The sequence below is a fragment of the Mesocricetus auratus genome, unplaced genomic scaffold (genome assembly GCF_017639785.1).
Source record: "Mesocricetus auratus isolate SY011 unplaced genomic scaffold, BCM_Maur_2.0 Super-Scaffold_4256, whole genome shotgun sequence".
NCBI lineage: Eukaryota > Metazoa > Chordata > Mammalia > Rodentia > Cricetidae > Mesocricetus > Mesocricetus auratus.
The window spans coordinates 111,486,726-111,512,728 of record NW_024429182.1 but is presented as its reverse complement, the minus strand read 5'-3'; the positions used below and the strand labels follow the sequence as shown (position 1 = coordinate 111,512,728).

Here is a 26,003-nt window from a genome sequence, read left to right as displayed (position 1 = left end):
GGATCAATGTAGTAAAAATCTCAATCTTGCTAAAAGCAATAAACAGATTAAATGCTATCTCTAGCAATATACCAACAGCATTCTTCACCGAACAGTACTCAAATTTATATGGAGAATCAAGACTCAGGAGAGCAAAAACAACCCTGTACAATAAAGGAGCTTCTGTAAAGATCACCAGACCTTACTTCAAGCTCTATTATAGAGCTATAGTCCTGAAACCAAGTTGGTTTTGGAATCAAAATAGACAGGGAGACCAAGGGAATTGAATTGAAGATCCAGATATTAATCCACACACCTACCTACAAACACCTGATATTTGACAAAGAAGCTAAAATTATGCAATGTAAATAAGAAAGCATCTTCAACAAGTGATACTAGAATAAATGGATGCTGGCTTGTAGAAGATTGCAGATAGTTCCATATATATCACCATGCACAAAACTTAATTCCAAATGGACCAAAGTCCTCAACATAAATCCATTCACACTGAAGCTCTTAGAAAAGAAATTAAGAAGTACCCTTAATAAATTGGTACAGGAGACTGCTTTCTGAACATAACATCAGTAGCACAGACACTGCAACAACTAACAAATAAGACCTTTTGAAACTAAGAATCTTCTCTAAACAAAGGGCAAAAGGGCAGACCACAGAATGGAGAGATATTCACCCACCGCACATCTGACAGAGTGTTGATTTCCAAAATATACAAAGATCTCAAGAAGCTAGTCTCCAAAGCATCAAATAATCCTATTAAAAAGTGGGGGACAGATGTAAGTAGAGAATTCTCAATAAAGGAGTCTAAAATGGCTGATAGACACTTAAGAAAGAGCTAAACATCCTTAGCCATCAGGAAAATGCACATCAAATATACTCTGAGATAGCATCTTGCTCTTGTCAGAATGGCCAGAATCAAATGACATTTTATGCCGGAAAGGATGTGGAGAAAGGGGAACACTCCTTCACTGCTGGTGGGAGTGCAAACTCATACAGCCACTTTGGAAATCAGTATGGCAATTCCTCAGGGAAATTTCAATGAGTCTACCACAAGATCCAGCAATTCCACTCTTAGGCAAATACCCAAATGGTGCACATTCATACAAAAAGGACATCTGTTAAACTATGTTCATAGCAGCATTATTTGTAATAGCTAGAACCTGGAAGCAACTTAAATGTCCCTCAACTGAAGAAAGGAAATTCTTGAAATTCGCAGTCAAATTGATGGAAAAAGAAGAAATCAACCTTAGTGTAGGAACCCAGTCACAAAACGACAAAAATGGTATGTTCCCACTCATATATAGATTTAAACACAGAAGAAAAGGATTACCATCCTACAATCAACACCACCAGAGAAGCTAGGAAACAAGGAGGACCCTAAGAGACACATACACAATCCTCCAGGTAAAGGGAAATGGACATGATCCCCTGATCAAATTAGAAGCATGGGGGAAGAGGCAAGGGGGAGTTAGAAGAAGAGCAGAGAGGAGTATATGAGAGAGGATGAAAATTGAGTCAGGATAAGAATAGAAAAGAGCAAGAAGATAAATATCATAATAGAGGGAGCCATTATAGGTTTAAAGACACATCTGACACCTGTGAAATGTCCAGAGATCTACAAGGATGACCCCAACTAACAATATAAGCAGTAGTTGAGAGGGTACCTTACAAATCCTTCTTCAATAATGAAATTGATGACTAACTTATATACCATCCTATAGCCTTTAATCAGTAGTTTATGGAAGCACAAACACACAGCCACAGCTAAACACTGAACTGAACTGTGGAATCCAGTTCCAGAGAGGGAGGAGGGATGAGCAAATGGGTCATGACCAGGCAGGTGAAACACACAGAAACAGCTGACTGGAACAATGGACTCCAGACTGATATCTGGCAATACAGCATAGGACTGATCCAGAACCCCTGAATGTGCTTGTCAGTTAGGAGGCATGGGTAATCTATGGCGAGTCTGGTAGTGATCACTATTCATCCCTAGCATATGAATTGACTTTGTGAGCCCATTCCATATAGAGAGATACTTTCTCAGCCTTGACCCAGAGGTGAGAACATAGGTTCTGCTCCAAATGATGACATAGTTGAGTATCACCATGGAAGAGTTCCTCACCCTCCCTGGAGAAAATATAGAGAATGGCAAAAGGGGTTAATGGGGCAACAGGGGAGGAGGAGAAGGAGAGGAAACTGTATTTAACATGGAAAGCAAACCTGTTTCTAATTTAAATAAAATTAAATGAATAAATAAAAAAGAATAAAATCATGTAATTTGTAAGATACTGGGTAGAACTGAAGATCCAATTTTAAGCAAATTAAAACCACCTCAAGATGAAAAAATGTTTTTGTATGTATATAATACATTGCCTAGTGTGCTATGCTCTGTTAGAGATTTAGAATTAGTTTTTTTTCTTTTTTCAATATTTTTTATTTTTAAATTTAAATTTAAATTAGAAAGATGTTTGCTTCACATGTCAATTCCAGGTCCCTTGCCCTTTCCCTCCCCTCTCCCCGTGCCCTCCCACCAACTCCCGAATATCTCCTCATTTCCCCAGGGAGGGTGAGACCCTCCATGGGGGTGTCCATAATCTGTCATGTCATCCAGGTCAGGGCCTAAATCCTCCCCCAAGAGTCCAGGGTGAGAGGGCATCTCACATTGTTGGATGGGAGTCCAAAATCCATTTGTATACCCGGGCTGAATACTGATCTACTACCCAAGGCTCAATAGGCTACCTAGGCCTCCTCACTGACACCCACATTCAGGGAGTCTTAATCAGTCCCATGCTGGATTCCCAGGCATCAGTCTGGGATTCAAGTGCTAACCCTTGTCAGGTCAGCTGTCTCTGGGGGTTAAACCAGCCCAGCCTTAATGCCTTTGCTCATCAGTCCTCCCTCTCTGTCACTGGATTTCTTGACTTCAGCTCAGTGCTTAGCCATGGGAGTCTGCCTCTTCTTCCATCAGCCACTGTGTATTGTGTTTGGAAATTATAAAGTAAATTCCTTATATCTGTAAATGCTTACTGGTAATACTATCATTTTTAAAAATATTGAGTATGATAATTTATCTCTACTAAAGGTCATTTCATATCCTACAGTCTCCTTGTATTTCTCTCTGTAGAGCTTTGTTTCAATTTGCTACTGTTATACTTGCTATTTTTCTTATATTGTCCTTGAATTCTTACCCTGTTCATTCCGTATTCCAAGTGCTGGGAATAGTAATTAGAACCACTAAACCTCATGAGAGTATTATAGTTTTCAATATCATGGCCTTTCCCTTCTTTTTTAGGTTTATGTTTAGGTCATTTGTTTTTAAATGTAATTGTAAATTAGTTTTTCATAATGTGCATTTCAATAATTTTGGTCCCACTGCCAAGGTCTCACAAACTACCCAAACTCCCCTACTGTAACCCACATTCATGGTAACTAGTTAGGGCCCATGCAGGTCCCCCAGCTGCCAATCTGGAGTCACTGTGCTCCCCCTTGCTGGGGTCAGCAACTCTGAGAGTTTTTCAAACATTATCTTTACCACATTGCTCATATAATCACTCCTTCTTCTCTAAAACTGAACTCTAGAGGCTCAGTACTTAATTATGGAAATTGGATCAACTTCCACCAGGTACTGGATGGAGGCTCAATGGTGGCACTTAAGGTAGTCATCCATCTGATTATAGGGAAGGGCAAATAAAGTAACCTCTCCACTATTGTTTAGATTCTTCATTGAGGGTCATCTTTGTGGATACCTGGCATTTTTTAAGTGCCAAGTTTCATGTTAGTCCCATAATGGTTCCTTCTATTAACATATCTCTTTACTTGTTCTCACTCTGTCATTCTCCCAACTCAACCTTCCCAATGCTTCATGTTCTCCTACCCTCTCTTTCTCTCCACTCACTACTCTACTGGCACCCTCACCCTACACTCCCATTTTATTAGGAAATCCTGAATGTTTCCCTTCTCAGGGAGGTGCATATGTGTCTCTCTTAAGGTCCTTCTTCTTTACTGGATTCTCTAGAATTGTGGACTGTAGGCTGGTCATCCTTTGTGTTTGGTTGAACATGTACCTATGCATGAGATCATACCATAAGTGTCTTTCTGATTCTGGATCCCGTCATTCAAAATGGCTTCTGCTAGTTTCACCCGTTTGTCTGCAAATTTCAAAATGTCACTGTTTAGTTTTTTTATACCGTGTAATATTTCATCTTGTATATGTATTCTATTTTCTTTATTCCTTTCTTTGTTTGGTGAGCATTTTGGGTACTTCCAGGTTCTGCTTATTACAAGTAATGCTGTGATATGAGCATGCATTTTTTGGGTATATATCCATGATTGGTATTGGTGGGTCTTGAGGTAGAGTGATTCCCAATTTTCTATGAAACTGCCATACTTATTAGAAAAGTGTCTGTATACTTTGTAATCCCACCAGCAGTGGAAGATTTTTCCCCTTATCCATATTCTCTCCAGCATAAGCTTTGACTAGTTTTTTTCTTCTGAGTCATTATGACAGGCATAAGATTGTATCTGAGAGCTGTTTTTATTTGAATATCACTGATGGATATGATGATGAGCAATTCTTTAAATGCTTTCTAGTCATTTGAGATTCCCCTGTTGAGAATTAGCTGTTTAAATCAGTATCACAGTGTTTAATTGGATTATTTGGTACTTTGGTGTGTATTTTCTTTAGTTTTTTCTATATTTTGGAGTCCAGCCCTTTGTCAGATGTGGGGTTGGTAAAGATCTTTAACCATTCTCTAGGCAGACATTTTGTCTTGTTGATTGTGTCCCTTGTCTTGCAAAAGCTTCTCAGTTTCAGGTGGTCCCATTTGTTAATCGTCAATCTCAGTGTCTGTGCAGAATACCACTAATACTCCTCAAATTGTTCCACACAATACCAGAAGGGACATTGCCAAATTAATTTTATTATGCTACAATCACCCCGTTATCCAAACCATATAAAGACACAACTAAGAAAGAGAACTACAGAACAATCTCTATTATGAATATCAGTGCAAATATACTCAATGAAATACTGGCAAATACAGAAAGACAAAATAGTATGTAACAGAAAGGGAAATGATCCTCACCAACTCCATATCTGACAGAGGGCTGATTTCAAAATATACAAAGAATTCCAGAGGTTAGTCATCAAAACAACAAAGGATCCAACTAAAGAGTTGGGTACTGAACCATATAGACAATTTAGAGGAATCTGAAGTGGCTGAAAGGCAATTAAAAAAGTACTCAACATCCTTAGTCATGAGGGAAATGCAAATCAAAACAATTTTGAAGTAGTACTTTGCACTTATCAGAATGCCTAAAATCAAACACACCGAGAGCATATTTGCTGGAGATATAGAGGAAGTGGGACATTCCTCTACTACTGGTGGGAGTGCAAACTTGAACAGTCACTTTCGAAATCAGCATGGTGGTTCTGCAAGAAAATAGGAATCAGTCTACCTCAAGATCTGGGAATGCTACTCTTAGGCATATGCCCAAAGGATGAACATTCACACAAGGACATCTGTTCAGCTATGTTCATAGTAGCATTATTTGTAATAGCCATAACCTGGAAGCAACCTAGATGCCCCTTAACTGAAGAGTGGATAAATAAAATGTGGTACATTTATAAAATGGTGTACTACTCAGTGCAAAAAAAACAAACAAATCTTGAATTTCACAGGCAGGTAGATGAAAGGAGAAGAAACCCTACTGAGTGTGGTAATCAGACACAGAAAGAACACCATAGCATATACTCACTCATAAGTTGTTGTTAGACATAGAGCAAAGGATATCCAGCCTACAATCTGAAACACCAGAGAAGTCAGAAATCAAGGAGGATCCCAAGAGAGACATACACAATACCCCAGGGAAGAAGAAAGGGACAAGGTCTCCTGACATATTTAGAGTAGGGGTAGGGGTGGGCAAAAGAAATGAGGAGGAAGTGGACAGAGAGAAGAACATGAGGAAACAGGAAAATTTTAGGGATGGAAGAATAGAGAAAGAGTGAGCAAGAAATGATATGCTTAAATAGAGAGATCCAGTTTTCATTTAAGGAAAATCTAGCACTGAGGAAATGTCCAGAGATCCTCAAGGATGTCCTCAAATAAGGACCTAAGCAATAGTGAACATGCCACATTAAATGACCTTCTTCTATAATGAGATTAATTACTACATTAACTGATAGAAGCAGAAGCAGAGATCCACAGCTGGACAATGAGCCAAACTCCTGGAATCCAGTTGTAAAGAGTGGGTGCTGATTAGCAAAGGGGACAAGACCATGCTGAGGAAATCCACAGAAACAACTGACCTGAGCAAGCTGAAGCTCATGAATCCTAGTCTGACAGATGGGGAGCCAGCATAGGTCTAAACAAGGACCCTTTAATGTGGTTGTCAGTTTGGAGACCATGGCAGTCTATACAGTCTGTGTTTCTTGGTTTCCCCAATAGTGTCTGATATGGGTTCCTTTTTATGGAGTGGGCCTTGGCCAAGTCAGACACTAGTTTGCAATTTCCGTAAACTCTATGCCAAAACTGCACAGTACATTTTGTGGCAGGACAGTTAGTAGGTTAAAGAACTCCTTATTTTGAGAGTGGATGGGTCTCTGCTCCATATTGGTTTCCTTGTTCATATTCTATATCAAATTTTTCTCTCACCTTATTATATTTTATTTTGTAATACTTGGTTTTTAATCTCTTAGAAGTCCATTCTTTTCTATTGAGAGATATAAGGGAGAGTATCTGAAAGTATGGGTGAGTAGGGAGAAACAGAATGAGGAAAAATTATAGTGAGGATGTATTGTATGTAAAAATAATTTATATTCAATAAAAATTTAAATTAAAAATACTGAAACATTAAAAAAACTTATGCTTTCTAATGTAAGGTTCAACATGAAGCTATACGATTAATATGGTAACTTATTGAACCAGCCTTTATTTTTTCATCATTTCTGAACTGGTTTTGTAAACACTGGGAATACTAGAACAACTTGACTATTTGTTAATACTCAAGTTGCTATGGAAGAATGACTTTTGAAACCTAACATATTTTCTAGGTAAGAGAGAATGGTGTGTGTGGAATTGTTTTTTAAATTTTTTTTGTTGAGCAGTGGTGGTTGAAGCCTTTAATCCCAGGACTTGAGAGAGAGAGGCATTGGAATCTCTGAGTTCCAAGCAATCCTGGTTTACAGTATCAATCCCAGGATAGCCAGTGCTACTTAAAGACTCCCTACCTCAAATACCACAACCAAAATTATTTTCATTGAAATATAATAACGTCACTTTGCCTTATTATTTTCTCTACATTTAGCTCTCTGCAGAATCACTCTCTCTCTTGTCATTATCTAATACTCAAGTTGATAGCATCTTGTTTTCCAATGTACTTCTTACATGTGTATGTGTGTATATATCCTCTAAATGCAAACTACTGGAGCCAAAAAGACTGAATTAATTTGTGTAACTTCATCTTTATCCCATATTAAAATAAAAGCCTCTTTAATTAAAACATGTACTCACCCACTGTAATGGTTTATTATGAAACACAACTACAACATATAATTTATACTGAAAAAGTGACATTAGATATTGATTAATAAAATACAGACTAATGCACCGTTATTAAACTACTAAACTACAAACAAGGAAATGTAGGTGTAAACTAGCATTATACATGAAGAAATGTCTGATAACAAAGCTTGATTTGATCTAGGTCAATTTTATAAATCTAATACATAGTTTATATTCTACATTTGCTCAAGAGATAAACTACGTATTATGACATAAATTAGGTAATAAGAAGTGTCAGTGAATTGTTTTTGAAAACCATTGCCTATGAAACATATTATAAAACTTAGTGAGCACTTTCCATCTTAAAATACATATTCCTGAACTGTTGACAGGAATTTCTTTTGGGTCTTAACAAAATAATGAAGCACTTTGGGACAAAAATGCAAAGAAGTAGCCCTGCACTGGAGGCCAAGATACAGAAGACCTCCACAGCCACCATTGCCTTCCCCTTGGTGCTGTGGTAGACAGGAAGGAAGGTGATCCAAACACTGCAGAACACCAGCATGCTGAATGTGAGGAACTTTGCTTCATTGAATGTGTCAGGTAGATTTCTGGCAAGGAAAGCTACAGTAAAACTTCCCATGGCAATGCATCCCAAGTACCCCAAAACACAATAGAAGAATATAATTGATCCTTTGTTACAGATGATCAAAATGTGTCCTTTTTCAACGAACACATCAGCCTCAACAAATGGAGGAGAAATTCCCAGCCAGATCCCACATAGAATCAGTTGAATCATGGTGCAAATTGGAATGATAAATTTAGGTGCCCCTGACACCAACAACCTCCTCATCATTCTGCCTGGGGTAGTAACCTTGAAGGCCAGTACTACTGTAACTGTCTTGGCCAAAACAGTAGAAGTAGCCACAGTGAATACTACTGCAAATATGGTTGGCTGCATGATGCATGTGATTTTATTGGGACGACCAATGAAGAATAAGGAACAGAGAAAGCATAAGATGAGTGAGATGAGTAGACCATAGCTGAGAACCCGGTTATTGGCCTTGACTGTGGGAGTGTCCTTGTGCTTCAAAAAGACAACAAGTACAATAGCTGTGAGAACAGAGAAGCACAAAGCCAAGCAGGCTAGAGATATTCCCATAGGGTCTTCATAGCTCAGGAATGTCACAACTTTTTTGAGACAGTGATTTCCTCCAGGGTTGGCATACTGATCATCTGAGCATTTTATGCAGTGATTCATGTCTGGTACACAAAGCAAAATATCATTAGGTTTAATATTTCTGGCTAATCAAAAGACATGTTATCTTAATATATTAGAAATTCTTTGTTAAATTTGCCTTAGATGAAAGTTAAATTTGGGTTTGTTTAAGAATTAAGAGCAATTTCATGAGTCTCTTGACCCAGGGACTGGGCCAGTAGTCTGGCCCAGGCAGAATAAACCATCCAGAGTCGGTAGCCATTGCAGTTTTAGTCCTGCCTGCAACCACCTAGAGAGGTGAGTGTGGGGCCTTCTCCAGAACACCTTCCTGTCCTCCTCTTTGGATTCTCCAGACTGAGTGACTGCTGTCAGACTGGGATATGTGAACTTCCACTTGCTCAGGTCAGCTGCTTCTGTGGGCTTCTCCAGAATGATTTTGTCCCCTTTTCTCATCACTCCTCCCCTCTTCAACTAGATTTCAGGAGTTAAGGTCAATGCTTGGCTGTGATAGTCTGCTTCTGCTTCCATCAGCTACTGGATGAATGCAATATGATGGCATTTAAGATAGTCATAATCTCATTATAGGGGAAGTGCATTTAAGGTAGCCTCTGCACTATTGCTTAGAATCTTAGTTGATGTCATCTTTGTGCATTCCTGGACATTTCCCTAGTGCTCCATAATGGCTCCCATTATAAAGGTATCACAAACAAATCAGAAGCAGACAAGAATTAACACTCAATGATCCCTAATTTTCCTCAATATTAATAGTCTTAACTTGGCTGTAAAAAGACACAGGCTACCAGAAAGATTATGAAGACAGAATCCATCTTTCTGCTGGATACAAGAAACACACCTCAACTTCAAAGACAGATATTACTTCAGAGCAAATAGTTGGGAAAAGATTTTCCAATCAAATGGACCCAAGAAACAAGTTGGTGTAGCTATCCTAGTAACTGACAAATAAGACTTCAAACTAAAATCAATCAAAAGAGAAGATCATTTCATATTCATCATGGGAAAAATCCATCATGGAGAATTCTCAATTCAGAACATCTATGTACCAAATACAAAGGCACCCACATTCATGACAGTAACATTAGTAAAACTTAAATCACACATAAGACACATTTATAGTGGGAGACTTCAACACCCCAGTCTCACAACTAGGCAGGACCAACAGACTGAAACTTAAAAAAGAAACAAAGGAACTGACAGAAGTTATGACCCAATTGGGTTTAACACACACCTATAGATCATTCCATGCAAACACACAAAAAAATATGCCTTCTTCTCAGAGTCACATGGGATCCTCTCTAAAACAGACCACATAAGGCAACACAGCAAAACTGAACAGGTAAAAAAATGGAACAATTTTGTGTTTCTTTTCAGACCAACATGATTAAAATTAGAATTCAACAACAGCACAAACTGCTGAAACTGCAAAAAATCATGGAATTTGAACAATGTGCAATTGCACCATTCCTAGGTCAAAGAAGAAATAAAAAGAGAAATTAAAAACATCCTGGATTTCAAAGAGAATGAAGATACAACACAACCAAATTCATTGGGAACTTTAAAAGCAGTGCTAAGAGGAGAGTTCATAACCCTAAGTGCCCACATGGAGAAACTGGAGAATAGTCCACTTGAGAATTAACAGCATAATTGAAAGCTCTAGAACAAATACAAGCAAACTCACATGGGAGGGGTAGACACCAGGAAACAATCAAACTGAGGGCTGAAATCAATAAAGATGAAACAATACAGAGAGTCAAAGTAACTAAGAGTTGGTTCTTGGATCAAATAGACAAGATAGACAAACCTTTATCCAAACTAACCAAAAGGCAGAGAGAGAACAAGCAAATTCACAAAATTAGAAATAAAAAGGGGGGCATACAACAGACATTGACAAAATGCAGATAATGGTCAGGACATACTTTGAAAACCTGTACTACCCAAAATTCAAAAATTTAAAGAAATGGACTATTTTCTGGATAGATATCACTCACCAAAACTAAATCATGAACATATAGGCAATATAAACAGATCTCTATCTCCTAAAGAAATGGAAACAGTTATCAAATGTCTCCCAAAGAAAAAGATCAGGGTCAGATGGCTTCAGTTTAGAATTCTACTAGAAATTCAAGGAAGAGCTAATGCCAATACTCTTTAAAGTGTTTCATACAATAGAAGCAGAAGGTTCATTGACAAACTATTTTTAGGAGGTTACAATTACCTTAGTACCCAAGCCACACAGAGACACAAATAAGAAAAACTACAGACAAATATCCCTCATGAACACTGATGCAAATATACTCAATAAAATATTGGAATATTGAGTCCATAAACACATCAGAAAAATCATGCCCCATGATCAAGTCAGCTTTACCCCAGGCATGCAGAGATGGTTCAACATACAAAAATCTGTCAAGGTAATAAACCATATAAACAAACTGCAAAAGAAAAACCACATGATCAGCACACTGGCTGTTGAAAACCCTTTGAAAAAATCCAACACCCCTTCATGATAAAGGTCTTGGAGAGATCATGGATAACAGGAAGAGGAACATACATGAATTTAATAAAAGCTATATACAGTAAAGCAATAGCCAGCATCAAACTAAATGGAAAGAAACTGAATGAGATTCCTCTAAGATCAGGAACAAGACAAGGCTATCCACTCTCTCCATATCTCTTCAATATTGTATTTGAAGTTCTAGCGAGAGCAATAAGACAACAAAAGGAGATCAAGGGGTTAAAAATTGGAAAGGAAGTAGTCAAAATTTCACTATTTTCAGATGATATGATAGTTTGTATGTGACCCAAAAAATCTACACAGGAATGCCTAGAGCTGATAAATACCTTTAGCAAAGTGGCAGAATACAAGATTAACTCAAAAAAATCAGTAGCCCTACTGTATACATATGATAATCCTGGATGTAATGGCAGACTCTGGAGATCCTTCATGGAAGGACTCATCCTTGAGTGGGATTGGAGTGGGGATTGGGTGGGGGTTTTAGGGAGCCTGATGGGGTGCAGGGGAGGAGGGGACAGAGAGGGAGCAGGAATTGACAAGCTTGTTTCTAATTTAAATAATAAATAAAAATATAGTAAGTAGATGATAAAACAGCTGACAGAAAAATCACTGAAACATCACCCTTTACAATAGTCACAAAAAACATAAAATATCTTGGGGTAATGCTAATCAAACTATTAAAAGACATGTATAGCAAGAACTTTGAATCTTTAAATGAAGTAGTTAAAGAAGATATCAGAACATGGGAAGATCTCAAATGCTCTTGAATGTTTAGGATCAACATAGTAAAAATGGCAATCTTGCTAAAGGCAATCAGTAAATTCAATGCAGTCCCCATCATAATACTGGTAGAATTCTTCACAGTCCTTGAAAAACAATAATCAACATTATTTGGAAAAAAAAGACATAGGAGAGTAAAAATAACCCTGTAAAATAAAGGAACTTCCAGGGGCATTACAACCCTGACTTCAAGCTCTATTACAGAGATACAGTCCTGAAAACAGCTTGGTCTTGGCATAGAAATAGACAGATAGACCAATGGAATCTAGCTGAAATCCCTGAAATTAACACACACACACACACACACACACACACACACACACACACACACACACGAACACCTGATTTTGACAAAGAAGCTAAAATTATCTAATGGAAATAGAAAGCATCTTCAACTAATGGTGCTGGAATAACTGGATGCTGGCATGTGGAAGACTGCAGATAGATCAATGTCTATCACCATGCACAATACTTAAGTTCAAGTGGATGAAACACTTAAACATAAATCCAGCCACACTGAAACTCTTAGAAGAAAAAGCGGGAAGTATCCTTGAATGAATTTGTACAGGAGACCTTCCCGAACATAATGCCAGTAGCACAGACACTGATAGTGACAATTAATAAATGGGACCTCCTGAATGTAAGTAACTTCTATAAGGCAAAGGACACAGTCAGCAAGACAAAAAGGCAATCCACAGATTGGGAAAAGATATTCATTAACCCCAAGTCTTACAGAGGTCTGATCTCCAAAATTTACAAAGAATTCAAGAAGCAAGTCTCCAAAACACCAAAGGTTCTGATTATAAAGTGAGGCACAGAACTAAATAGAGAATTCTCAATCGAGTAGTATAAAATGGCTGAGAGACACTTGAGAAAGTGCTCAGCATCCATAGCCATCACGGAAATGCAAATCAAAACAACTCTGAGATAACATCTTACTCCTGTCAGAACACCAATGACAGGTTATGCTGGAGAGGATGTGGAGAAAGGGTAACACTCCTCCACTTCTGGTGTGAGTGCCAACTCCTACAGCCAGTTTACAAATCTGTATGGAGATTCCTCAGGAAAATGGGAATCAGTCTACTAAAAGATCCACCTATTCCACTTTTAGGCATAGACCCAAAAGATTCACATTCATACAACATGGACATCTGTTCAGTTATATTCATAACAGCATTATTTGTAATAGCCAGAACTTGGAAGCAACCTAGGTGCCCTCAACTGATGAATGGATAGAGTAAATGTGGTACATTTACACAATGGATTACTACTAAGGAAAAAAACAAAACAAAAACAATGGAATCTTGAAAATCACCATCAAATGTTTGGACATAGAAAAAAAGATCCTGAGTGACATAACCCCTTCCCCAAAAGACAAAGATGGTATGTACTCACTCATATATGTATTTCAGACATAGTGCAAAGGAATACCTATCTGCAATCAACACTGTCAGAGAAGCTAGGAAACAAGGAGGATACTAAGAGAGACCTACATGGTCCCCCAATGAAGGGGAAAGGGACAAGATCTCCTAGGCAAATTGGGAGCATGGGAGGATGGTAGAAGGAGGTAGGAGAAAGAGAATAGGAAAAGAGAAGGGGAGAAGAGGACATGCAGATCAGGAAGATTGAGTTAGGGAAGAACAGAGGAGATCAAGATAAGAGATACTCTAATAGAGGGAGTCATTAGAGGTTTAAAGATAAATCTGTCACTAGGGAATTGTTCAGAGATCAACAAGTATGACACCAGCTAACAAACTTAGCAATAGTGGAGATGCTACCCTAAATGCCCTTCTCTGATAATGAGATTGATAACTACCTTATATGCCATCCTAGAGCCTTCATCCAGTAGCTGATGAAGTAGAAGCAGACACCCACAGTTAAACACTGAACTGAACTCCTGGAATCCAGTTGCATAGAAGGAGGAGTGATTAGCAATGAGTCAGGACCAGGATGTTGAAACTTACAAAAACAGTTGACCAGAACAAAGTGGAGTTCATAGACCCCAGACTGATATTTGGAATTCCAGCATAAGATTGAATGTGGGTGTCAGGGAAGACACCTCAGCAATCTATGGGGCTTCTGATAATAGATCAGTATTTATCCCAACCATATGAATGGGCTTTAGGAGCCCATCCCATTTTGGGGAATTCTCTCCCAGCCTTGGCCATCCTCCAAGGGTATGACAGATTTTGAAGATCCTCCTTGAAAGGTTCACCCTTCCTGATGAGCCTAAAGGAGCTGCGATAGGGACTTAGTGGGCAGCAGGGTATCAGGGGAATGAAAGGGAACTGGGACTGACATGTAAAACAATCTTGTTTCTAATTTTAAAAAAAATGGAAAAATAGCAATTTAAAATGTATCAACTTTATACACAATTATGTAAATCCAATGTTTATATTTGTTATGCATATTAAAAACATCTTTATTTGCTTACCAAAATTGATTAGCCTCTCCTAGTATATTTATATTTCCATAACAAAATGTGTTTGTGACTATAAAACCATATTTATTCTTAGTATTTCTGTATTCTATGAAATACAAGATCATAAAAGCAGCAGTTTTACATCTGTATTTTGTTTTTTTCTATGAAGTACAAAGAGGGATCACATACCAATGTCCTTTTGTAGATCTTGTGTACTGAAATACAATGAAACTCCTATATTACTTAGAAGCCTTCATGGATAGTGTCAGCAAAAGCAAAGGCTTCAAGCATCTTTTACCACATTAAAATATAATCATTAATATAATAATTACTGTTAGGTTTCAATATATGAATATTATTAAAAACCAGTATCTATGAATTTTACTAATTTCTCTAACACTGGACTGTCAATTTGCTTAATACAATATATATTTATTGAGAAACAGCATGAATGTGATGTATTTCTACATTTAAAGACATAGATGAGGCACATAAAATAATGATGGAAGAGTTTATTTTCTACAAATTATGCAATTAAAAACATCACATCTTGAACTGTGTTTAACTGAATGGATACAACATATCTTACTTGAAAGTAATAATATTATTCTAATAGTGAGTCTTTACATTCATGACTGTACATTCCTTATCAGTTAGTTATGTTCTCTCTGATTTTAATATGTGGTACTATCTAAACTGGTAGGAAGAATTATTCATATTTTAAAAATATTTCTAATAAATTTATAATTATTCATTATAAAAAGTATTATTTTAAAATATACATAAACATCTACCAAGAATTTAAAATAATTGGTGTATTATTTTTGTATTCAAATACTAAAAACTTAATACATTTAAAGCATAATTTTCATCAATTTATTTTCTACTAAGTATTCCATGCAACTTTTCCCCATTATTCATTTGGTTACATGAAAAATGTGTTTAACATTTGACAGGAATTTTTTGTTTCTGAACTCTTCATAAATCTCCAAATTTATTATGTTAAAATTTTATGGAGTAATTTACAACTGCTGTGCAGATTAAGAAGCAATTTTTAATTTATGTATGTGTCACCACTTGCAAAGTATACACTTCCATCTTTCAGTTGCCTATTATGTTACCCATAACATCACTAACAATTGTTCTATAGAAACCTTGTCACTAACAAGATTTCCCCACCTATTCACCCTGAAAATTTCTCACTAATATTTTCATTCAATATTAATATTAAAATTTTGATTTCATCTTCTATATGCTGACTTCCAAACTCACATGTAGGCAAGTCTGCAAATGAAAGTACAACTGAAAACTGACAGAATTATCTACCATAATACATACTGCAAAGTACATACCTCTCAAGCAGGATGCAGCATCTAAGAGCATCTACAACTTAACAAAAATCTCAGCGGGTAAATGAAGTTGTGAATGTCAACTTCCCAAGTCTTGGGCAAGATGAAATGTAACTGTGTTATATAGGAATTAATTCCAACCAAATAATATTACAGTTATTTTAGCACTCTAAAGTAATTTACAAAAGAAACTACTCAAATATTTAATAATATTTCAGAAGCTGGGTGTTGGTGGCACATGCCTTTAATCCCAGCACTTGGGAGGCAGAGGCAGGCAGATCTCTGTGAGTTTGAGTCCAGCCTGGTCTACAGAGCAAGTTCCAGGACAGCCTCCAAAAAATATAGACAAACCCTGTCTCGAAAAACCAAAAATTAAATGTAATAAAATAATATTTCAGGATACCTATTGTGTAATTTACAGGGAAGAATACCGATTTTTTAATAACATGATGAAATTTATCTCATCAATTTGCATAAGACATCATTGAGATTCATGTAAAATTGTAGAAATGCGTTCATCTGATGACTCTTTTAGTATGCTATACATTTACCTGTCATATTGGAAATTTCATTCTCTGGGCAAGGAGTACAATCAAAACAGCAGACTGCCTTCCCTGGCTGAGGGGATTTTCTGAATCCTGGACTGCAAGGCACATTGCATATTGAAGGTGGAATCTGAGAAAAAGCATAAAAGGAACTATAAAGAAAAATGCTTACATACTTGGGAATAGTTACTGTGACCTACAATATTGCATTACTGAAAAACATTATATAGATATATACACCAAATAAATATGTACCACTTATTTATTAATTAAATATTGATGAAGTATTTTGATTTGTATAGTTAGAACATTGTATTCATTCATGTGTGATTATATTTTATTATATTGTGGCACACGACTTTAATCCCAGCACTCAGGCGGCAGAGGCAGGCAGATCTCTGTGAGTTTGAGACCAGCCTGGTCTACAGAGCAACTTCTAGGACAGCCTCCAAACAATACAGAGAAACCCTGTCTCAAAAAAACAAAATAAATGAATAAATAAATAAATAAATAAAATAATATTCCAGAACATCTGTTGTGTAATATACACATAATATACAGCTAAAGATAGAGATATAAATATATAGATATGTGAAAATTTATACTACTGAAAAAATATATTCTCACATGATTATAGAATGTGAGTTAGTGACTATATTTGAAAATACTCTAACCCACAAGGATGCTCAAGTGCACTTATGGTGCATGTAGAGTTTTAGAAGTAAGTACTGAGCTGAACTAAAGAAAGCCAGTAACAGAGAGGGAGGACTGATGAGCAAAGGAATTAATACTGGGCTGGTTTAATCCCCAGAAACAGCTGACCTGACAAGGGTTAACTATTGACTCCTAGGCTGATGCCTGGGAATCCAGTATGGGACTGATCAAGACCCCCTGAATGTGGGTATCAGTGAGGAGGCCTAGGTAATCTATTGAGCCTTGGGCAGTAGATCAGTATTTATCCTGGATATGCAAATGGACTTTGGACTCCCATCCAACAATGTGAGACACATTCTCACCTTGAACTTTTGGGGGAGGTTCTAGGCCCTGCCCTGGATGAAATGACAGATTATGGACACCCCCATGGAGAGCCTCACCCTCCTTGGGGAAATGAGGGGATATTGGGGGGGTTGAGGGGGACACAGGAGGAGGGGATGGAAATGGAGAGGGACCTGGAACTGACTTGTGAAGCAACCTTGTTTCTAATTTAAATATTAATTTAAAAATAAATAATTAAAAAAGAAGTAATTCCAACACACCTGCCTGAGGTTTATGTTCAACTCTAGCATCTCTTCAGACATATACAATTGTTGGCCATGTGGCAAATGTTTGGAAAACTTTCCTATTTTCACCCTGAGTCCAAGATTTTGCAAAAACTCCATAGTGTAGTGAATGTCATATTCCACATCCTGGCTTTCTTTCTGATTCATGTTTACTTTGTCTCCAACAGGGTTTATAAATTGCAAGTTCTTCAGGAAATGTAGTATCTGAAACATTTATAATTTTAGTTTTAATTATTCCTATGCATCTAGAGAAGCTATATGAAAAATAGATTACCTCTATTTTTATTTACCCATTATGAAATGTGAGATAATGCCAAGTACTTCTACATTAGACAGAAAAATCTACATATGTGAAACAACTTTATGTTTTAGAAATATCAGCTTCTCACTGAGGTTTATTCTGTTACACTTGAACCCACATTAATTGTACTCCAATAGAATTGTTAGACAATCAGCTAAGGAACTGAGGTCCTCTATATGTTAAAAATTGGAAGAATTACTTGCTTTTACTTAGTGCCTATTCACTTAATTGTTCACCAATGTTTCAGTCACTTAAACATACTGTCAGGGATTTTGAATATTCATGAGAATCACAAGCTTGTGTTTCAGATATTTTAAAAGTTAGACACATATGTCTTAGAAACATTATGAGAAATGTTATTGCATTAGATCATGAAAATATGTCCATGTGCTAAAATTTCCTGTAAGATAGTCTATATCAATAAAAGGAGTCACATGATATTCAGCAAGAGGGTACAAAACTTGATGTGTTTGATAGAAATGATCGTGGATTATTTAGAATATACATATGTTATCCATTAAGAAAATTATATCTATGATAATAAATTGCCTTCACTAGAATATATATTACCTTCCAAGAGTCATATTCCAGGCTTTTCCCAGAATTCTTTGGCCATGTATTTACTTCTTGCAACAACACCTCGTGGAGTGCATGTGCCACAGCATGCACAGTATTGTAAAGGACATAACCTGTGCCACCCACAGACAAGTCATAATGGTGTTTGAATAACCAATGAAATCGAGTTTCCATTGAACAATTCTTCATATTCTCACAACTCAATGATGACAATGAGCAATTTAAATGTATCCAAGATAATGTAGAAAGGGAAATGAAATTTGTGTACTTGGAAGGGTTTGCTGTCCTGATAAATGTTTTAAAACCTGATAATTCAGAATGGTGATTTAAAAATGTGAAAGTCCCATAAAAGGAATCAAGAAGGAATCTCTTATTATGTGTAACCATATCCCACTGTGAGGTAGTAACCCAGATTCTCCGAAGGCCTACTAATCTGTAAAGCCTAAGGTTGAGTTGAAGATGAGAATCTTTATCTCCATAAATGATAACAACCTTTGCTGATGACATTGCGATCTCATTATAATAGATGTTTGCACTTTTCTGGAATAATATTTTGTCATCCACAATAATGTGCACAAAAGCTAAGCATGCACTGATTCTTTGCATCTCTTTTCTCAATTCCAGGAGAAATTCAAGTCCTAGATCATCATCTGAAATGATCACTCCCACCCAGTTCCAGCTGAAATAGATCACCAAAGATACCATGGCCAAAGCCAGTGATGTATCCTTAGAAGTCATCTGGTATAGATGTGGAAACTGCTCGTGACTGCTCAGAAGAGGATGAAATGGACCATAGTAAAGCTGAATACCAAAGAATATAATCAATACATTGAACAGGGTATATTTCATAATGATCAATCTAAAACAATGTGCTCATTGGAAGCTAAGTGTGTCAGGGCATGTGGATTTTCATCTCATTATTAAGCCATATGTAGTTTATTGTGAATATGTATTAAGGTACAGATGAACTAAGACTGTAAGTAAAACACTTCAAATTTCTGCAATTCTTCAAATTTATTTGTGGTAAACTCGTGGTGTGTTCCTCTAAATTGACTATGCTTTGAAATATATGTATCACATTAAACCTAAACCACTTTTTGTTTAAGTCTGCATTGATATAAAAATCAGAATGAAAGGAACCATATTTTTCATAAAAAAACACCAATCTCCCCTATCTTACCTCCGGTCTGTTGGTCATGTACAGAAGTGGTCCAAGCATAACAGATGCTAGCCATATTGGTCCTGTAAGTACAATTAAATATCTTCTCTGATTAATACAGTAGTAGTTAGGAAGAAATTCCCCTATTTTTTTGAATAGACTATAATTCCTCCAATCATCCATTAGGTTGCATTCGATTTTAACTAGTAGAGAAATATTGGGCAGAATATATGGATCCTTATTGATATCTTCAAGAGCAAAATAAAGACAGAAAATCAAATGAATATTCTTGGTTGTCAATCTGAAAAGAGAGCAAAGAGACCATTAGAGATGGTGCTCAAAATATAATAACATTAAATCATAACAGTATTCCTTTATGAAATGTTCGTTTTTCCCATTGTTAAAGGTAGACAGGTTCTGTTACTGTGATGTCTGAGAATGTGAGATAGATGTAATTTAGTAATGGTATTTTAAAGTATTTTGAGGTGGAGCTCACTCATGTGGGATACTTTGATTTTGAATTTTCATACCGTTTTTTTTATTTAAATTAGAAATAAGCCTGCTTCATATGTCAATTCCAGCTCCCTCTCCCTCCGTTTTTCATACAGTTTATTCCTTTAAGAAAATGGTGAGAAGTAGGTCCTAAAAGATATTGAATCTGCTCATTTTTAATTTTAGAATTCTAATATATAGTACATATTGAAAATAGGAAGATATTATCTGCTACTTGTATAGTGATACAGTTTTACACAGAAGCAGCAATAGGCAACTCCATGACTCAGTTATGAATACAGGAAATGGGGAGCCAAATATATTTGTCTGTATCCACAGCTCTGAGAACCCTTTAAATTCATAAGCAATGCAGATAACATAATTTTTCTTACTTTTTATCTCTACTTTATGCACCCTTTTCTACATCCATTCATTCTGATGAGGTATAATCTTTGGTGATATACTATTCATTATAGCAGTGATGATTTATTAGGAGAACTGAGCCTTATTCTTGTCACATGGTCACTTTGATCATTTGATGATCTGATTTATTTTTGTTCATTCATCTGAACATCCTATTATTGACCCTAGATTTCAGATTAAAGAAACCTGCATTGTTTTTGAGTGCCCTCCATTCTGTAATTGATTTTATTAATATATGATGATGATGTCTCCAGGTTAAGTTTAATTTTCCTGTTAAAGCACTGGTATTACTATGCTAGAAAATTAATGTCTTAAATTACAGACATTTTAGTTTTCCAAATAAATTTTTATAAATTTATATTTCTTCTTATGAATTAAATGTTCAATTTCCTTGAACTCTTATTGTTCACTCACTTCATATTTAAAGGTATCAATAGCATATTTCTGATTATTTAGTGGTATTCATGTAACATCATTAATATTTTCACATTTCCTAATCTGATTGCTGGCCCTGTACTCATGAGATCTGGCTTTTCATTTTAATATGCAGAAAAGTGGGACTTTACTGGAGATTGTTTCCTCGTCAACATACTGTATTGTCTTCTGCTTCAAAGCAGATGTGGTATTATCAAATTTCAAGGTTCTGGTTTTTTTCAAGGCCAAAATTTGTTTCTAGCAATTCATTAAAACAAAGAAAAATGCATTAATTCCAGGATTTCTATTGGTCCTCATTAATAATTTTATAATCTTCATTTAATTTGGTTCTACTCATCAGCATTTTTGCAGGTTTCTCATACTTTATTCAAAGTCATGCATTTGCTGTACTGTGTAAACCCTCTATCTATATATGAAACATATAAATGAGACTCAAATCTACCTCTCCATAGAAAACATTGTTAAAATGTTCCAGTATTATACATTAACAAATTATTGAAAACAAGAGTCAATTACTTTTTGTGGATAAACATAATCATTCAAAACATGAAACAGGTAATTATTTGCCCTAGAAGTTAGAAGGGTGAAAATGTTTTAATAAAAGTTTGTATGATATAGGGTTCTCTAGCCAAAATTTTAAATATTATTAAAGTATTTAGGCATAATACCAATGTATTTCCCATAAGATATATACATAATAGCTGTGTTTTAGGATTGAACATTTTATCCCATTCACTATAAAATTAGATTTCAATTCTACTTCAAACAACTTCTTGTAGCCATTTTTGCAATAATGCTTTCTACAACTTCATTTTTGTCAACTATTATGCTGTTAATAATGACAGAAGCATATCAGTGTTAGTAAGAAAATTTCCAATCAGACTATTTGTTGTGATGGCACAACATATATACAGAAAACAAATAGGCTTTACAGCATGCTTCTATGATAAAGCATATTTTTATTTGGATGGAATGATATATAGATGTCTGTTAATCCCAATTGGGTCATAACTTCCATTAGTTCCTTTGCTTCTTTGTTAAATTTCTGTCTTGTAGTCCTATGTAGTGGTGAGAGTGGGTTGGTGAAGTCTCCCATTAAAAGTGTGTGAGGAATAAAACATTTTTTAATAAAATAAACATTCTTAGAAGAGTATTAGATACTAAATTCCATTTTTGAATAAATGTGCAATGACATATGGGAAAAAACTCAAGGAAATGATTGATACCATTTACCTGTGTTGCCTTTATGACTACATAATCTGTTTCTTACCTTTAGAAGTATTCTACTAATATTGCTTAGTGAGATCACATCTACAATGACTGTACTCATAACCTGGTGATATTTAAGTACCAACAAAAAATGGAATTGCCAATGCTTTTACATGTAAACCTAAGAAGTTTCTATCCAATTTACAAAACACTAGTACTTTGAATTATGTATATAAAAAATCACTGTTTGATTCGATAAAAATTTCTCATTTAACCTACACTAAGTTTTGATAATTTGAATCCCTGGATCTTCTCTTTCATGTTTCATTTCACTGTGAAAATAGCTTTGTCTGTGTAACAAATATGTGATAACATCTAGTTTCATTCCTCTTTGTCATTTATACCTGATCTACACCTAAACCAGTTTCACTGTAAGTTTTAAAAATTTACTTAAACTTTTTGAAAAAGTCTCTCATATACTCCATGTTCCAAGACTTCATCCTCTGCTTTGGATTTGAATTAATCTATGTTATTAATAAATGAATATAACTCTAGTCTCTAATGATAAAACATTAATTACAGGTAGTGAAATGCCCATTTTGCAAAGAATTTATGACCATATATTACAGTGTTATTTATGACAATTTGCTTAGCATCAAAGAGAAGACATTGCCACAATTCCCCAAACCAATGATCAATTTCAGCACATGTATGGGGTGGACATATTTGCACAATATATAAACATATGCTCAATAATAGAGGGAAAGGAAGTGACAAGAAAATGTGAAATAATTGCCAGCGTATAAAGTTCTGGAGTGAAGAACCATGAAAGCAAAATATGAAATAAATGGTGAAAAAGTGACCAAATTTGTGAGTTTAATAACATTCTTTCAAATGGTGGCAGGTGCTACATGTAGCAACTTTAGTTCTAGCACTTTGGAAGGGAAATACATTAAGTTACTGCTTGAGATAACATACCCTCTTTATACAGGTACACAAATTGTGTGTTGTAATTATATAGATGACTGATATACATGAGTAATTTATAGCTTATAAAACAACTAATTGCATTGTTAATAAAAAGGAATGTGTTTGTACATCTGATCAAGTGAAACAACATTTAATGTAAAGGAAAAGTTACCATAGTGAATGCCTTTAATGTTCTATACTTGATTTCAACTGCAGGAGTCATACAGCACTACAGTTATGAAATGGTGTCTCAAAAAACATTTGAATAAAATTAATTATTCTATTAAGAAATGTGCCTATGAACTTCGGCAGAAATACCAAAAACCTCTCTTCATAGGGCTAGCACATTTTATCATGATAGAAGAAACACTGGCAGACCACAGATAGAAAGAAAACTTGACTCAACATCAAGGAAATGAACTCATGGCAGTGCTTTTGTATTATATTTCTTAGGAACTTGACAATATGGAGTGGGAATTTCCATTATTAAGTAAATTCTTCTAGAAGAAAAGTAGAAAACTATGAATTCAGAATGATGATTGGAATAACTCATAATAGAGAAATAATCAGCATAAAACTAAAAATTGTTACTTTCTAGATATTAAAGTATGGAAAAACAGATAGAAAACATGAACATATATAGAACTTCTATATAGTTTTTACATTGATAATGAGTCAAAAACAAATAAATGAAATGCACTTACTTCTTATCTAGATTCCTATTGAAATCTTCATTCTTCATGTGACCATGCTTTGCATAAATATAAAAAAAGCAATCAATATCTTTATCTCCAATCCACGTTTCCGTGTCTTTTTTTCTCACAAAGCACCTAGGATCAGTCAAACTGCAGAAGATGAAGGAAAGTCCCAGGATCAAGAAGAAAAGTGTCAAATTTAACATTTTTGTAATTTACCCAAAGGGGAACACTGGTAAAGGTGTATCAAGCAAAGGTAAATACAAAACCACTTTTCAAATGTGTCTGTACATACATGTGTGTCTCTTTTTATGGTTGTAGACATGTATGAGTACACTTAGGTTTCCCAGTACTTTTCTTCTTAGTTTTTTGCTCTCTGGAGAAATCCTAAGCATTTTCAGTCCTTTGGTTTTGCATCTGAATTTTATGACCAGGTGCAAGAAAATTACAGTAATTATGATTAAAGATCATCTTCCCTTCCACATACCTGTGGTTCAAATTCACACTAGTGTATATGAAGGCCCCAGGGTAAATTATTCCTGAGGAAATTAAGTAATAAACCTAATTCACAACACTGCTTTTCTGATCAACATGTGAAATATTTGCAGCCCATGCAAACCAAGTTTCATATGGAATCATTAGACACAACCCATTCTAGGTAGAACTTATTACAGTCATACAGATATTGTGTCTGTACATGTACATGGTTATGATTTGGGATGCATCATTACATATTTGGTTTAGAGATATTCACACAGCGTGTACTTTCATACATACACACACACACACACACACACACACACACCACTAGCCCCACCATGACAACTGCCACCACTGAGTGGCCACATCCAGCATAAAATCTCCCATTGTTGCATTGCTTAAATAGAGAACCAGTCATCATCCTGTGATAAAAATGTTCATTAATACATCAAAAGCAGAGCAGATTCTAAGCTATATTTTAAATTTCTATTCACAATCTTTATAACAGTTCAGATTGATTGACAACTACTGATTGGACACTTCTATGTCAGCAAAACTGGTTGTGATCTTATTTATTATTTGTTTTAATAGTGTGCTATAATTGACTCCATAATTTTTGAGTAATTTCTATCTGACTAAAATAGTGTAGTCCTGTGTTTCATTTCTTCTCCTGATGGATGGATTTATTTTTTCTTATTGAATATAACTTCCTTTCTCACAAAATGTACCTTGATTATGGTTCTCTACCATAAACTATTCAAATTTCCTACCTATCTACTCTTGCTCCTGATATGTTCTGTTTATGTTTTTCATTAGGAAACAAATAAGCTTTGATGGTGACAATATAATAAAATATAAATTAATTAGATTAAAATAAAGCTAGACCATAGGAATTAGATAAAAGGTACACACAGAAGGAAAAGAGATCAATGAAAGGCATATGATTTAGAGATCCATTTGTTCAAACACTCATATTCATCAAAAACTACTAAAATTGCATCTATAACATTTATAAAAAGACAAACACAGAGAAAAACAAGTACATAATTAAAATAAAAGACATAAAAAATGAAAAATTTGAAATTTCACAAAAAAAGATAAAGTCCTGACAGGACACTGTGAGAAGGAACTACCAAGGATGATTTGTTGTTTATTGTCTGTTGGCCATCTACTACTGAGCAATTAGTGCAATGCTAAGAGTACATTCCTTGCCAGTGAGACTACTTTTAAATTGATTAACAATTTGAGCTTGCTTCTGTCTTAGGGATGTGAGCATCTTCCTATGTCCTTTCAGCTCTAGAGCTGCATCTGTTACAGTTTGAAAAATCAGTGCACACTTCCTCAGTATCAGATCATGCATATGTGAATGAACCCTGTTGAATTGGAGGGTTTTGTTTTCTTAGTGTCCTCCATCCCCTATAGCTTTTTACTTTTTTTGTTCTCCACTTGTATAGAGTTAACTAAGCTTGGGAGGGAGAAATTTGACAGAGAAAACTAATTCATGACAACGTGTTCCAAGCTTTCTTCATTTCTGAATAATGTCTTGCTGTGAGACTCTGTATGTGCTCCAATCTGCTACAGGAGGAGGTTTTGCTGATGATTGCAGATCATAGTATCAATTTCTTACAAAGTATATT

At 35.5% G+C, this 26,003-nt stretch overlaps 1 protein-coding gene across 1 annotated transcript; it reads right to left on the bottom strand.

Moving 5' to 3' along the window:
- Positions 1 to 7,842: 7,842 nt before the first annotated feature.
- Positions 7,843 to 24,095, bottom strand: LOC101824916 (vomeronasal type-2 receptor 116-like). The gene is made up of 6 exons (XM_040734007.1): positions 23,896 to 24,095; positions 19,685 to 19,964; positions 18,499 to 19,305; positions 17,604 to 17,831; positions 16,354 to 16,477; positions 7,843 to 8,762 (listed from the first exon to the last, which is right to left on the bottom strand). The coding sequence occupies exons 1-6, from the start codon at positions 24,090 to 24,092 to the stop codon at positions 7,843 to 7,845; spliced, it is 2,556 nt and encodes an 851-aa protein (XP_040589941.1). The 5' UTR covers positions 24,093 to 24,095.
- Positions 24,096 to 26,003: the final 1,908 nt, after the last annotated feature.